The 16,843-nt window shown below is 51.9% G+C and overlaps 1 protein-coding gene across 1 annotated transcript; it reads left to right on the top strand.

Moving 5' to 3' along the window:
- Positions 1–15,077: 15,077 nt before the first annotated feature.
- LOC135999497 (olfactory receptor 14J1-like) lies at positions 15,078–16,037 on the top strand. The gene has a single exon (XM_065653067.1). It carries the CDS (start codon positions 15,078–15,080, stop codon positions 16,035–16,037), a length of 960 nt encoding a protein of 319 aa, XP_065509139.1.
- The last annotated feature ends 806 nt before the right edge of the window (positions 16,038–16,843 follow it).

Raw genomic sequence — 16,843 nt, 5'->3', positions numbered from 1 at the left:
CAAATATATTTCCTACTAACAATGTGAGTGAAAAGCACTCCTCGCTGGAACTGCTATACTTATATTAACACTTCTATATCTCCACTTCTGCTTTTTTGTTTTTACTATTCTTCTACGTATTTTCTTCCAGAAACCTCTCCAAGGCAAAAAGTATTTCAAATCACAGAATAAGATTTGAAGAGAGCCCTTGTCTCACTCATCTTGTCTCACTCTCCTGCTCAGGGCAGGGTGAAACAGGGGAGGTTGCTCAAGGCCTCCACCCAGGTTTGCACCATCCACAAAGGCACTGAAAGTGCACTCTGTTACATCATAGAAGGGGAGAAAAAAGATGTTCAACAGTGTTGGCCCAAGTGCTGGTCACTGAGAGATGACACTGGTAACTGGCTGCTCGGAGGACTTTGTACCACTGGTGATATTTGGGCTTGATGGTTCAGCCAACTTCCCACCCAGCATCCACTTCTTGAGCCCCATCAGCACCACTCTGCCCAGAAGGAGACCATGTCTGAGGCCTTGCAAACGCCCTGCACACAACATGCCTTTCTTGCTCCTGTCCATTCGGGTTCAGCAATCCCTTCCTTGTCCTTCACGTTCCTGGAAATGGCTGCAGGATGACATATCCCATCCCCTTCCCAGGGCTGGAGGTAGGGTGGCCAGCCTGTTATTCTCCCAGTTCCTGTTCCTGCTCTTCTTGAAGATGGGTTTGAGGTCTGAATTTGCTAAGTACCCCAGATCCATTCTGGTTTCTATGGTACTTTGGACAGCACAATCCAGAATCAAAGGCAAGGGTGACATAGCAGACTGGAGGACTTCCAATGCGCCTGTCCAAGGCAGCTGAGATGAATCTCACTGGGCCACTGGGGTTTGTTCCTGGAGTCACACACAGAAATGTCAGGGTTCCATCAAACATCCATATCTGAGCTGGCCTCATCGGCTTCTCATGGACCCAGGGATGCTCAGATCCTGTTCCTTTTCAACACAGAGGCAGGAGTCACAGTGTCCCTATGGCCTCCTGTTCCACTCCCAAAGGATGGGAAACACCTCAGCCCTGTGGTGTGTCACCCTGCTCTGCACTCATCTGAGATGTCCCATGTCATGAGGAATGGACACGGGACCTCAGTTCAAGGAAGCACATCCCAGTGCTGCATTCAGGTGGTTTCCCACGGGATGTTCCTCCCAACATGAAGTGACCTCAAGACCTTGTCTGTGCCACAGGCCTTCATGGAACTCCAAGGAATAGTTGATGGTGTTTGTGCTCACTCGCGTTCATGTCACCTCACGTACACGATGTGCGTGCTCACATCTCATCTGTACAATACAAACTCGGGCTGGTGAACTACTCATAGAGTGTCCCTCCATGGAGGGACAAAGAACCACTCTGAGCTGGGATTTGAGGCCAGGGTTGGAAAAGGTGTTTGTGAGGGGCCAGTCCGTGACGATGCCCTGGAGCAGCTTCCGTGGGGTGTCCAGTGCACAGGGGCACAGCCCAGCCCCTGCTCTGCTGGTCCTGCAGGTCTCTGGCAGGAGGCCTGGCTGTGAGAGGACACTGCTGAGTGCCCAGCCCTGCACACACACACTGTGCAGCTGTACCCTGCTGCTTGCATCTGTGGCCACTTTCGTGGGCAAGTTTTTGAGAGAAGGTTTGTAAAAAGACCTAAACCTTGAGGGCCTGCCCATAGGAGATCACCTTTCTTTCTGCAAAGGCTGTTCTGAGGCCAGCTCTGTCACAGCAGTGCCCATGGCCTGTCCCTGCCTGCGCTCACAGGACTGACACACAGCAGGACGGTGACCAGGCTGCCAGAGCACTCAGGCCTTGCACCAACACAAGGGATGAGAAGGAGAGTGTGGGAGTGGAACGAGAACAGCTCTGGAAGGCCAAGCGCTGCTGCTCCCTGGCAGTGCTGCCAGGCTGGACTCTTTTCCTCTCCTCCCATGGACACGGAAACTGTCCCTGCAGCTCCAAACAGGCCTTGCAGGGACGATATAATGAAAAACACATCACTACGGGACCCTTTATTTTGTTTAAATACGCACAGACCATGGCTCCTCATTTACACAGCCAGTGGTTATAAAAGAAAAGCAGACAGTGATTTACAGGGAATGACAATGTTATCACAATAAAAAACAACTTCAATAAAAACAGAAAATACAAATGAGAGGCTGGACCTGTAACTAGTTACATTAAAACTACTATGTAGAAGGAGAGAAGCAGTTTATTGCTTCAGAAAACACAGAGATATGAGTTTCCACAGGGCATCCTTGAGCTCCTGGTTCCTCATGCTGTAGATGAGGGGGTTCACTGCTGGAGGCACCACCGAGTACAGAACAGACACCACCAGGTCCAGGGATGGGGAGGAGATGGAGGGGGGCTTCAGGTAGGCAAACATGCCAGTGCTGACAAACAGGGAGACCACGGCCAGGTGAGGGAGGCACGTGGCAAAGGCTTTGTGCCGTCCCTGCTCAGAGGGGATCCTCAGCACGGCCCTCAAGATCTGCACATAGGACAGCACAATGAACACAAAACACCCAAATATTACTAAGAGACTAACCACAGAAAGCCAAACTTCCCTGAGGGAGGCATCTGAGCAGGAGAGCTTGAGGATCTGGGGGATTTCACAGAAGAACTGCTCCAGGGCATTGCCCTTGCACAGTGGCAGTGAAAATGTATTGGCCATGTGCAGCAGAGCATTGAGAAACCCACTGGCCCAGGCAGCTGCTGCCATGTGGACACAAGCTCTGCTGCCCAGGAGGGTCCCGTAGTGCAGGGGTTTGCAGATGGCAACGTAGCGGTCGTAGGACATGATGGTGAGAAGAGAATACTCTGCTGAAATGAAAAAGAGAAAGAAAAACATCTGTGCAGCACATCCTACATATGAGATGACCCTGGTGTCCCATAAAGAATTTGCCATGGATTTGGGGACAATGCTGGAGATGCAGCCCAGGTCAAGGAGGGAGAGGTTGAGCAGGAAGAAGTACATGGGGGTGTGGAGGTGCTGGTCACAGGCTATGGTGGTGATGATGAGGCCGTTGCCCAGGAGGGCAGCCAGGTAGATGCCCAGGAAGAGCCAGAAGTGCAAGAGCTGCAGCTCCCGTGTGTCTGTGAACGCCAGGAGGAGGAACTGGGTGATGCAGCTGCTGTTGGACATTTGCTGCCTGTGGGCATGAGGACCTGTGCAAGGAGGAAAAGACAGTGACAGTTTAGATGAGACTTCTCTGGGAAAAACCAAAGCCATTTCCCACAGCCCCTCCCACAAAGAGACCCTTTTCTTTTTCCAGGAGAACGTCCTGGCTGGAGCCTTCGTCGGTGCTTGATGAGTGTGCAATGAAGAGCAGGGTCTCTGCCCAGGGGCTCTTGAGGAGTCAGCCTGACCCTGTGTGATGGGTGGGGCAGGGGCCAGTCCTGGGGTTCAGCTTTGTCAGATGGAACCGCTGCTGCTGCAGAAGGGACTGTCAGCATCTGTACCCGCAGGGCTGAGAAACTGAGTCTGAGAGGTTTGGCGTTTCTACAGCTCTATGTCCCCTCCTACCCCGGGGAGTATTCTTGGGTGTCAGAAACCCTCAGCATTTCTGCTGCACTCAGGGAGAACAGAGCGAGTCCTGCGAGACCAGAGGATGCCTGTGGGTCAGTGCAGAGTGAGGGCAGCTGCTCTGTCCCTCTGTCTTGCTCCAGCTGCCCTGGGCTGGCACCTTTCTGAGATGGAGGCTGATCACACTCCCATGTTACCCTGAAAAGCCACCAGGCACTGCTGAAAGCAGAGGGACCCACCTCAGACCTCGACATGTCTCACCGTTTTCTAAGGTCTCAGCACCCCACTTCTGTCCCAGGACACACACAGCTCATTTCACAAACCAAACAGCATTTCTTCCATCATAGCATCTCTGCACTTCCGCATGGGGAATTCAGATAATGCTAAAGTGCTACAGGACAGGTTTGCATCCTGGAGGGAAGCTCACAGCTTGGAAGCAAACCTCAAAGAGACAGCCAAGAGTCCTAATGATGCCATTTGATTCAGGCAGATTCAGCTCATTCCCCAGCCCCACAGACTGCATTGCCCACAGCCCCACAGGGCAGAGCAAAGCTGGGACACGTGTTCCCATGGACACAGCTGCAGGAAAGGACCCACAAGATCAGGCTGTGACTCTGCAGCTGAAACTCCCATCCCCAGAGAGCCTGACAGCAAGAACCAGATCACACCAACAGTGACCCAGAGCAGTGGAGCAAGAAGGAAACTGCGGTGAGGGTGGGTGTGAGAGAGGCCAGGGCAGAGGCAGCCGGGCACTCAGACAGCGTCACCCTTCCCCAGCTGTGCAGCCACCTCCCACACACCAGCATTGCCGGGCAGCTGCTCTCAGCCCCTGTGCTCTGCAGAGGGAACTGGAGCTCTGGCTGCACAGGAGCTGCTTCATGCCTTGGAGCCCCCGGCCCTGAGGGCAGAGGCTTTGCTGGGTGGGAGATGAGGCGAGGGGGCTGCTCACAGGAGGGATCTGCACTGCAGGGGTCACATGGAGTTTTTTCTGCTCTCCCTCACAGAACAATTCCAGGTTTAGTTTCCTCTCATTTCTGATCATTTCCCTGCTGTCTGGAGATTCTCCCCCTGGGAGGTGTTTCCCTGTGCATGTCTCTTCCCTGTCAGTGCTCACAGACCCCATCCCACCCTCTGTGCCCTCACCCTGGCTCTACAGATCCTGCCTGTTCACAGGGCACTGCCTGGGGGCATCTTCCTGTTTGCAGGTTGGAAAACAGGACAGGTCAGACTAAGGCTGACGGGTCGAGCAAAGGTGATGCAGGTGCTGTCCACAGGCAGAGCAGCAGCTGAAGGGATGTTCTGAGGCTTCTGGCAGACATACTGATCACTCAGAGTTGCAGTTCAGCAGTATCAGTGACTTGTTTAAGCATGAGAGCTCATTTTCTTTTTATACTTTCCTGCACGCCCCACCCCTTGGAAAAAGCAACTGAAAAGACAGGCTCAGGAAAGCTCTTTATCTGTCTGCTAATCCTTGCATTGGTCTTCTCCTTGAGGCATTCACTTGGAAAAATCGTGGGGGTGATCTGGAGCTGTGTCCAGCCCTGACCCACACAGCACCCCCTCAACAGCAGAAGCACCTTTCCTGCCCTGATAGGGGTCGCTCCTTCCCCCCACAGCTTCTCCCCACAGCACCGTGGGGATCTCCCCGGGCAGGCTGAGCGCTGACCCTGGCAGGCAGCAGAGTCCCTGTCCCGGCACAGCCCTGGGGTGCAGGGACCCTGCTCTGCAGGACAGCCCTGGGCACCCCTGGCTGCTCACCCAGCTACACAGCTATTCAAAATTCCCTGACAAGAGCCCCCTCCTTTCAGATCCCTCAAGCTGTGCCTGTGCTAACTTGAGGAGATGCCTCCAGGAGCTACAGCTGCATTGCCCTGCACCCAGAGACTTACGATGGCAAGGGCTGCAAAGATTTCTCCTCCAGTGAGCTCTCAGTCATCCTCCCCATCCTGACCACCTTTCATCTCTCTCTGCCTTGCTCGTCTCCCTGAGATCCCCAGGCAGAGCCCTCAGCCCTGCTGCGCTTTGCAGAGGAGCTGCTCCTGGGCAGAGCTGTCTCTCTGCAGCGCTGCCGCTTGCCATGAGCTCCCTCTGTCCCAGGAGCCCAGCCCAGCTCAGCAGCACAGGAGCAGCCCAAGGCGCTTTAATGACCCCTCTGGCAGGTTTTCTGCTGAGTCCATGAACATCAGACCCTTAGAGGCAATTGAGGAAACCTCTCAAGAAGTCCAAGTCAGAATCACACTCCAAAGTTTCTTGTAATGTTAATGCATCCCACTGAGGAACACTACTGAGGAACTGACCCCAGGGTCTGGTTAGAGAAGAAAACTGGAGGCAGAGATGACAGGTCAGGACAAGCAAGGTGAAGGTCTCTCTGATGCTGAGTAAACCTGGATGTGTTTCATTAACCAAAGGGCCAAGCCCTGACCCCCAGCCCTGGGAAGGCAGATCCTGTCCCTCCCACGTTGCCCAGGGCCCTTCCTGGGACAGTGTGATGTGGGGCTGTGCAAGGCCAAGGGCAGGACTATGGTCCCACACCTCCCAGGTTCCTGGCTGGGGACAAGGAGACCATGAGGCCCCTGTGCTGTAAGGACAAGGTGTCTCCTCACAGGCAGCAGAGCTGGAGACAACAGCCACAGCCAAGGGGAGAAGCAGCTGCAGCTGTTAGTGTTTACATGCAGACGGTTTATCCTGATGAGAGCGTCTATCCCAAGATAACATCATGAGGAGTTACAGGACACTACGAATATCACCTGCAGGAGAAACTTTGCGGTCTTGGGGGGCTAGTGCTCGTAATGCCAGAGGTCTGGACTTAGAGGGGAAGTTTCCCTTCATGTGGGAGAACATCAGGAATGTGTGGAGCTCTGCCTGGGGACAGAGAATATCAGCTGAAAGTTGAGGAGTCAGCGTGAGAGGGCAGAACAACATGGGCAATGTTGTGGTGACTGGACATCAGCTACTGACTCACTGATGAGGAAGAGGAATTAGATGAGGCCTCCTCCAGACAAATGAAAGAAGCCTCATGTTTCCAGGCAGTGTCCTCATGGCAAACCTAAGATATCCCAATATCTGCAAGGTACCAGCCGTCCAGGAGAGTTTTGGAGCTCATGGACAACATCTTCCTGACACGGGTGGCTGAGGAGTCAGTGAGGTGAGGTGCCCTGTGGGACTTCACACTTACAAACCAGAAAGGGTTGGTCAGGGATGGAACAGTCAGGGCTGGGAAAGTGGAGTTGAGGCTCCTGGAAGATGATAACAAGGCAAAGAGCAGGATTTCAGGAGAGCAGGCTTTGGCCTGCTGAAGGACCTACTTGGGTCCTATGGGATATGACCTTGGTGATTGCAGTGATTTTTTTCTCACATTTCCTCCCTCCTCTCTCCCACCTGCTGTTGTGCAGTGTTTTTTACCCTTTCTCAAATACAATATCACAGAGGTGCTGCCAGCATCCCTGAGTGGCTCAGATTTGGCAAGGAGTGGGTCCATCTTGGAGCCAGCTCATATCGGCTCTGTCTGACATCAAACTCCTGTTGTCTTCTCAGAGAGGTGACAACTGTAGCACACCCACACTCACTCCAGTTCCAAGACTTTGCCATGTAAACCCGGTAGATGGTGACAATGTGTTGGGTGTTACAAACTACTTGACCATGGGGAAGAAATGGAAAAGATCTTCTGTCAGCAACCTGAGGAAGCCTCAAGTCAATGAGTAGGTTCCTATGGGGAACTGTCATTGCCCTGATATTCACTGGCCAGGCAAATTGGCAGGTGCCAACGGTCCAGAGGATCTTGGGCCAACTTCTTAACGTGGCTGCCTGGTGGGCCAACAAGGGTGATGCTCACCTGGATCTGGAACTAGGAGACAAAGAAGAGCTGGTGAGGGATGTGCACATCAGTGTCCACCTTGGCTGTGGTGACCAGGCAACAGTGGGATTCCAGGCACCAGAGGGGAGGGAGGAAGGCCAGCAGCAGAGCACAGGCTGGTGGGCTCCAGAGGAGAAGACTTTGACATGCTGGGAGATGGTGGCCAATAAAGGTGGTGACATGGAAGTAGGTCTGAAGGGTGAAGGAGCTCAGGAAATCCGAGAAGCCTTAAAGGACACCTTGCTCCAAGCACAAGAATGATCTCTCCGAGTACCCATGAAAAGAAGACTTTATGTCATGAGGCTGCTTGTCTGAACTGACAGAGCTCCAGGGCAAAAAGGCAGCACATGGGAGGTGGAAGCAGGTCAAGCTGTAAAGGAGGAATTTAGAATCCTTGTCCATGGATGTGGGGATGATGTCAAAGCTGCCCTGGACTTGATACCTGCAGGGGAGGCTGAGGGCAGCAAGATGAGCTGACATTGCTTCCTTACAGTAGAAGAATAGACAGGGCGAACATGGGCCTGCTGCTGAACTTTGTAAGAGTAGTATCAGACAGGACTGAGGTACTTCACGGCTTCTTTGCCTCCATCTCCACCAGCAAGGTCTCCTGGGACTTTGTTCCTGAAGGCAGGAGTCTGGAGAACAGCCAGGAGTGGATGGGGCTCAAGTCAGGAGTTACCTGAGCAAACTCAGACACCATTACAGAAAAGGAGATGGGTCATTTGACCATCTCCCTGAACACAAGTATCGCTGTGCTGTGGCACCTGAGATTCCCAGGAACACCCACCTCTGGGTCCAGAGTTGTGTGATTCCTCTTGAGGTGTCCTGGCCTGTCTCCTCACTCAAGTGGTGCTTTAGGCACCCACTTTTCTGACACATTCAGTCTTTATCAGGAGATTCTCTAGATCAATATTGGAGATTGTTGATACCAGCTGTTCTGGAAATGAGTGCATTGGGAGGGGGATGGAAATATAAGAAATTTGTCTTTATTACTGTTTATTATGGAAATGCTCACTGTTTGGCTACGGTTCTGAAATCTGTCTAATCATCCACACCAGACTTGTCGCCTTTAGGCAAGTGCTGCAGAGAGCCTTGGCTTGTAAGCGCATTTTGGCTGTTAATGAGCCCTCTGCTGCCGTGGTCCTGAACTGCAGCTACTGAAAGAATGAACAAACCTCTAATGAAGTGAAAGGCAGAAACACACCCCAAATTTCTGAGGCTGTTTGGGACCCCACGAGGGGCCATCGCTGACACAAGCAGTCCCTGTCCCTGGAGGCTGCTGAAGGAAAAGCCTGGAGACAATGGTCAGAGGTGGTAAAGGCGATGTGGAGGTGGCTCTGGTGCCCTGTCAGCCCTTCATGGTTGTTTAGCATCAGAATGGCCAAGCCCTGACCCCCAGGGCCTGGCAAAGGAGACCCTTTCAGTCAAATGTTTCTCAAGGCTCTGCCTGTGGTCACTGGGAGGGTATTTGTGGTTTGGGTGTGGCTTTGGTGCCAAGTGCTGTTGCTTTATCCACAGGGCTCTAGTTTTCTGAGGGTTTGGCAATGCCTATGAGGCTCCCCAAGCCCATGCAGCTTCTTTCATAGACCTGCAATGGTCACCAATCACCTGAGCTGTCCCGGTCCCAAACTTGCTTGAATCCACTCTTTGGATCCATGCCCCAGCACTGAAAGCACACGTTCCTTCTTCTGCTGCCCTAAAATAAAAAAGAAAAATCAATCTATTCCACATTAGCACGATCAGCCAATGGTCTTTAGGTCTTCTTCTTTAACACGTTTACTACTACGCATAGACCCGTGTCTTCCTGCACTCCCATGTGTCTCACAAACCTTTCACTCTTGTCCTCCAGTAATGGGCCAACACTCCAGGAGGCTGGTGCTTCCTCCAGGCTCATGGATGATTCCTGAGGACCATCCAAGCATGGGGAGTGCAAGAGAGGAGCAGAGCAAGGTCAGCTCATGGGCCATGCCTGAGCACAGCCCCCCGAGCAGCAGCCATTCCCCATCTCCCAGGCACAGCCATGCCCACAGCATGCAAATGTCACTGCCATATATGACTAGTCCAAGAGAAGCCTGCCTTCTTTCCAAAATCACCAAAAATATTTCTCCTATTCCTCCTCCCCCCGCAGACATCAGCCACATCCCACTTGCAGGCTCAGACATGGTTATAAGGATTTGCTGAAGTCATCAGCCATCACCCTTCTCTACCTCACATCCCCTGACCCTCCCACACCACACATGGCCGCTCACTGCTGCTCAGGGCCTCTCACTCTTCAGAAGAGGCCTTGAGCTTCTTGGTTCTTCCTGGTGCTTGTTATCATCTTCGTCCCTCCCTCCAGAGCTCATGGTGAGGTTTCTTGTCCATAACAGCACCTTTATGACCATGTTTTACTAAATGGGTGTCTTTTTCTGAGCATTTGTGCAGAAAGAGTAGTCTCAGGAAAAAAACAAATATATAAAAACTGATGCCAAGTGAAATGCCATGAAGACCTGAGGAGTTACTCCCATTGCTGTGTCTCTCCTGGAAGGAGTCTGTCCCGAGAAGGGCATCCAGCTTCTGCCACTCTGGAGAGGCACATGAGCAGTGTCCGTGCACCTGGGGAGGAACAGGGTGATTTTTGCCAGACCACCCTTCATCTGACCCACTTAGATGTGTACTTATGGATGGGGTGTCATGCCTTATACTGCAAATACCTATTGGATTGGCACTGCCAGTGGGGCTACCACAGATGCAGACTGCTGTGTTACAGATATTTACTATTTTTAATACTGACACTCTTAGAGAAATTATACAAACACTTGAATGATTATTGATGCCTCTTAACATGATTATCCACAGAAGGCCCAGCAGCTTTGCATCTCAAGAAATGGGATGCCAGAGGGCAAGGGCAGGATGGCTTGGGCTCTGTCCTGGCATCTGGAAACTGAAGTGTGCGCCCATCTCCCAACACCTGCCCTGCCCAGAGAACGGTGTGAGAAACTCTGCCAATGAGCTCTGAAGTCACAGTCATGACAGGTATCTTATGTCTAACTGCAGACAGTGTTGTCCTGCCAGCTCAGGATTGGAGCTTCCATCCCTGAAGGTATTTAAAAGATGTGTAGACATGATGCTTAGGGATATGGTGTAATGGGTGGGCTTGGCAGTGTCGTATTTACAATTGGACTTTATGACCTTAATGGTCTTTTCCAACCTTAAATTATGATTTGAGCTAAAACCATTTCAATTCCCATCACCTCCAGCTGCCCCTGAGGTTGGCTGCTGTGTGGCACCACTCACCTGGCTCTCCAGGCAGGCTGGGCACTGGTTTGGTGCCTGTGTTGGGACTTTTCCCCTTTCTGGGGTAAAAGATCTTCGATGAGAGACAGATGTAGAGATCTGAGTTGCAGAGATTTCAAGCAGTCCTTTCAAAATCTGAGCAGGCTCAGTTTTGGAGCCAGCGAAAAATAGAGACAATCTCAAGGATGTTTTTGAAAAGTGATACAATCACTAATAAGAATAACAGGGAGTTCCTTATTCTTGATGATGATGATGATGAACTAAAGTTTTTTAATTTCATTCCCAACAGTCATTCTTGCTTCTCAAAAGAGCTACTACGTCTCAGTAGCTGACCTCTTGCATGGAGTTCTTTTTAAGAGCTTTTTCTCTCACTTCTACTAGTTTTATCATTTAAAAAGTACATCCTAGGAGAGAATTGCCCTGAAATCACCCCTCTTTCATGCTTTTTCCCCTTTTTTTCTGGTGTGAGGGGAGGTGACATAGGGCAGTTTTATTTCTTTTTTGACCAAAGAATGACAAGGAACAGATCCCAGGTCAGTGCAAAAGCAAAAAGGAATCCAGAATGTTTATGTGGTGTGCACTGACACACACCGTCACCTGCATTTCCAGTCTCTCAAGTCCCAACAGTGCAGCAGAGTCTGGAGTTCTGAGCTCCCTTCATCTGCCCTGTGTGACACATGTAAAATGAAACTACCCCAGCCAAAGAGTTGGTTTTGATTCTCTTCACCCCCTGAAGCCCCACATGGGTCAAGAGACAAGCCAGGATACCCAACGAGGACTCACATGCTCTGCACTTAAAGTTCAGGTGTTCACGGGAATCTCAGCAGACAAGAAATGCCGATTCCTGGGTGCAAGGAGCTCGTCAAGAGCCTCGTCTCCATTTCTGTAACGATGGCTTTGCTGCCTGGCTGGTGTGCAGACTCTGTACACGGATGCTGACACCTGTTGAGCAACCTGCTCTGAAAGGATGAACAAGGTGGGCATGAGGACAGCAGAACAGAAGAACTTGGGTGGAGGCAAATGAAAAGGGATGCACAAGATGTGGTCAGAGCTGTTTGGGGGCACTTGTAAAGCAGCCCTGCACCTCATGTGAATTATTCCTGTGGCCAGGGAGAACTAGAGAACTGTCCCTAAATTGAAAACATGAAGGGAATGAAAGGACAGCATCATTCAGGCTGGATGGGACCTTGGGAGGTGTCTTGACCGACCTCCTGCTCAAAGCAGGGTCGGACCAGATTACTCAGGGCTTTATCCAAACACATCTTGGTCACTTTCTGGGGTAGAGTGGATGCGCACCCCTGGGAAACAGCTTCCAGGGCTTGACTGTCCTCAGGATTGGAAAGTTTCTCCCTTTCTATAGCAGCTTTCCAAGCCTGACCATCCAGATTATTTTTTACCCGTCTACTTACACACTGACACAAACCATAATATCCTACCTTGGACACAAGAATATTGTGGGGGATGATGCTGAATGCCTTGCTGACTGCCAGGTAACAGACGACCACTGCTCTCCCCACGTCCAGCAACCCTGTCCTTTCCTCACAGAAAGCAAAGAGGATGGACAGACACAACCTGCCCTGGGTAAACCCCGTCACCTTCTCTTTCACACACCCAGAAATGGGGTCCCAGTGGACATGTTCTGGGGCACAGCCCTTAGTTCCCCTGCTCACCCATTGGCCATTTTTGAAAAGTGCGCACACTGTGTGAGAGCTGCCAGTGGTCAGGGAGTCCCCCCAGTCTCCATGAGCTTTCCAAGAAGGTGGAGAGTGTCCTCACTGTGACATGGTCCTGCTGTCTCAGCTCCTGGGATGCTGCCCCTCCTGCCCCATAGACTGGAAAGGATTGTGTTAGTTCCAGGGACCCCTGGCTTGATCCCCATCCACTGCTGGTTGTTCTGCCTCCAGTCACAGAGGCCTGGGAGACCTTGCTGGTGAAGATGGAGGACTAGAGACACAGAGAATATCACTTCTTTCCCTTATTAAATCAATGAGTGGCCACAAGGTGTCTTTGTTTCTCCTTTAACTGTTCCTGCAGTAGGAACAGCTCATTATGGGGCCCTTGAATTGCCTTACAGGTCTAGACTGAGTTTTGCTCTGGACTGTTGCTGTACTTGGAGGCTGCTGTGCTTGAAGACCAGATGAACTACCTTCTGCCACTCTGCCTTGGCAGTTTATTCCATCCGTGTCACAGCTCTGTCTGCAACACTGACAGCTCCAGCTCAGCCAGTCAGGTCCCTGGCTGAGGCCATTGCCTCACATCTGGGCTGAACCACCCCAGCTGTGGCACCAGGAAACCTCTGAGTCGCCCCATGGAAACCTGGTACCAAGTGTCCAAGAGCCCATGTGTGCAAAGGCTTTGCCTCAGAGCACAGACATGACGTGGCCAAAAGATGGCTGGATATCTCTCTAGACCTATGAGTATAAAACCAAAATATAATGCCTAAATTCATTCAGGTGAACATATTCCTCCTCCAGTTTTTAGAAATTAGATCCTTTCCTGTAACTTTCTTTTTGTCCTGCCTAATAATGGGACAAGAAAAGATGATTCTCATACCAATTTATTTTTTAGTACAAAGAACACAATGCTGGCAAGAAGTGTCTCTCCTGAAGAGAGAGAATCAACATGTCTGATTACTTCAGGTTGTCTCAAAGGATGTGCCCCTGGAGCCCCAGGGACACCTGGAGGGAGCCCAGAGGGGACAGAGAAAGGGACATCGTGGGCTGCTCCTGTGCTGCTGAGCTGGGCTGGGCTCCTGGGACAGAGGGAGCTCATGGCAAGCGGCAGCGCTGCAGAGAGACAGCTCTGCCCAGGAGCAGCTCCTCTGCAAAGCGCAGCAGGGCTGAGGGCTCTGCCTGCAGCACCGAGGGGAGAGGAGCCAGGGAGAGAAAGGGCAACGCAGTCTGGGGTGGGAGGATGCTGAGAGATCACTAGAAATGAAATCTTCGCAGATATGATGCCTGTGGCTGTAGGGCATTGCATCTGCAAATCATGGTAGGATCTCAGAAAGCTGTCACATTGCAGAGCCTACAGGAGACGTAAGTAAAACTCTCAGAGATTCTCTGATGCAAAGGAAGAGGATGTGCTGCAGAGCAGGGATTGCCTTCTGCACCGTCAGAGTGACAGGACATGAATGCTGTGTTCTGCCAAGGATGGCGGTGGGGTGTAAATGTAAATGTGCAGGCAGGGGTGGCCAGGGCTGTCCTGCAGAGCAGGGTCCCTGCACCCCAGGGCTGTGCCGGGGCAGGGACTCTGCCGCCTGCCAGGGTCAGCGCTCGGCCTGCCCGGGGAGATCCCAACAACACTGAGGGGAGAAGCTGTGGGGGGAAGGAGCGACCCCCAGCAGGGCAGGGTCATTCTGCCTCTGGGTTCTCCGTGGGTCAGGGCTGCTCACAGCTCCAGATCACTCCAGACTGCTTCCAATTGGAGGTTTCAAGGAGAAGATCTATACAGGTATTACTATAAAGATAAGGAGCTTTCCCGAGTCTGTCCTTTCAGTCTCCTATTCCAAGACTTGGAGGGTGGGGAGATGGAGGAAGGGATAAATGCAAAAGGAGCTCTCCAATTTTAACAAGTCACTGAGACTCCTGAACTGCAACTCTGAGTGATCAGCCGATCTGCCAGAGGCCTTGTAACATCCCTTCAGCCACCCCTCTGCCCATGGACAGCAGCAGCATCACCTTGGCTGGACACATCAGCCTTAGGTTCACCTGTCCTTTTTTGCAGCCTGCAAACCTCTGCTCTCAGCAGTGCCTGGTGGCTTTTCAGGGTAACATGGCAGTGTGATCACCATCTCAGAAAGGTGCCAGCCCAGGGCAGCTGGAGCAAGACAGAGGGACAGAGCAGCTGCCCTCACTCTGCACTGACCCACAGGCATCCTCTGGTCTTGCAGGACTCGCTCTGTTCTCCCTGAGTGCAGCAGAAATGCTGAGGGTTTCTAACACCCAACAACACTCTCCAGGGGAGTTGCAGGATTGGACTACATGATCTTTCGAGGTCCCTTCCAATCCCTAATTTTCTGTGATTCTGTGAAGCTGTCAAAACCCCAAGCATTTCAAACTTCATTTTACCATCCTGTTTCATTCTTGGTGACAGTGCAGATGCTGACAGGCCCTTCTGCACCAGCAGCAGTTTCAGATGACAGCTTTGAGCCCCAGGACTGGCCCCTGCCCCCCGTTCCATGACCCCTGCTGCAGAGCAGGGCTGACTCCTGGGCAGCCAGCGGGCACAGGCCCTGCTCCTCACGGCACCTCCAGCCAGCACCACCCAGGGCTCAGCCACGGACCCGAAGGAAGGTCTGGAAAAGGACAAGGGGTGTGGAGCAGGGGAGGGTGTGTGAGAAATGGCTTTGATTCTGCTCAGAGAAGTGTCCCCTATCTTTTCATTTTCTTTTCGCGTATGACAGTGTCCACGCCCAGAGGCAGCAAATGTCCAACAGCAGCTCCATCACCCAGTTCCTCCTCCTGGCGTTCACAGACACACGGGAGCTGCAGCTCTTGCACTTCTGGCTCTTCCTGGGCATCTACCTGGCTGCCCTCCTGGGCAACGGCCTCATCATCACCACCATAGCCTGTGACCAGCACCTCCACACCCCCATGTACTTCTTCCTGCTCAACCTCGCCCTCCTCGACCTGGGCTCCATCTCCATCACTGTCCCCAAATCCATGGCCAACTCTCTGTGGGATACCAGGGTCATTTCCTTTGCAGGATGTGCTGCCCAGGTCTTCTTTGTATGTTTCTTGTTTGGTGCAGAGTATTCTCTTCTCACCATCATGTCCTACGACCGCTACGTTGCCATCTGCAAACCCCTGCACTACGGGACCCTCCTGGGCAGCAGAGCTTGTGTCCACATGGCAGCAGCTGCCTGGGCCACTGGGTTTCTCAGTGCTCTGCTGCACACGGCCAATACATTTTCACTGCCACTGTGCAAGGGCAATGCCCTGGACCAGTTCTTCTGTGAAATCCCCCAGATCCTCAAGCTCTCCTGCTCACACTCCTACTTTAGGGAAGCTGGGCTTCTTGTGGTTACTGTCTGTTTAGGATTTGGGTGTTTTGTGTTCATTGTGCTGTCCTATGTGCAGATCTTGAGGGCCGTGCTGAGGATCCCCTCTGAGCAGGGACGGCACAAAGCCTTTTCCACGTGCCTCCCTCACCTGGCCGTGGTCTCCCTGTTCCTCAGCACTGGCATGTTTGCCCACCTGAAGCCCCCCTCCATCTCTTCCCCATCCCTGGACCTGGTGGTGTCTGTTCTATACGCATTGGTGCCTCCAGCAGTGAACCCCCTCATCTACAGCATGAGGAACCAGGAGCTCAAGGAGTCCATTAGGAAAGTGATTTCATGGGCGTTTGTCAATACTGATCATCTTTCCATCACTGTCCACAAATGATGTCTAATTGTATCCCAATGCAGGCCTGTACCCTGTTTTATCCCTTTTACTTTGTTAGCATTACCCATATTGTTATTTATGGTTATTATGTTGGTACATAACTGTTCATGTTTAGCTCACTATCCTGAATAATGAACCCATTATAAATAGTTTTAAAACACCTGAAACCTGTATAAATCTTTTTCTAACACTGTGTCAGAGCTGAGTCTCCCATAGCATCTCTGTAATAAAATGACATCTCCAGAGTGCAGTTCCTCAAGATTTGGTTGTTCTTCCAAAGCTGTTTTCAACAATGGGCCCAGGAATTTCCCTCAAAAGGGCCTGAGGAAAAAGCTCGATGCCACCTTGGAAGCTGATTCACAACAGAGTTGTGATTTAAGACACAACCCTTGCTGTCTGTTGACAGTGGAGATGGGGAGTGGTCATGAGATACAGCCACACTGGGCTGTCCCAGTGCATGATGAGGCAGAGGACAATCCTCCTGGAGAGGAATCTGGAGCTGCCCGAGAGCCCGTGAGATACACACGGACCGGCTGTGCCTGAGGTGGGCAGTGACAGGACCCCACAGAGTGAGACATGGCCCAAGGTGGAGTCATCAAAGGGAAAGCACTAAATGCAGGTATCTGCAGGGAAGCAAAGATGGACACAGACCATGTGACACTGACCAACTCCAACAGGCAACAGCACCCTCACAGCCACCACACCAACAGCAGCACTTACACAACCATGAGCAACAGAACTGACCCTGTCCTGTTGCCCCTCTCAGGCTGATCTGGTGTGAAGGTTGCACGAGTGGTCTGTACATC

This window comes from Caloenas nicobarica, chromosome 28, assembly GCF_036013445.1.
Source record: "Caloenas nicobarica isolate bCalNic1 chromosome 28, bCalNic1.hap1, whole genome shotgun sequence".
Classification (NCBI taxonomy): domain Eukaryota; kingdom Metazoa; phylum Chordata; class Aves; order Columbiformes; family Columbidae; genus Caloenas; species Caloenas nicobarica.
Note: the sequence above shows the minus strand (reverse complement) of the source record. Positions and strands in the feature narration are given on the sequence as shown.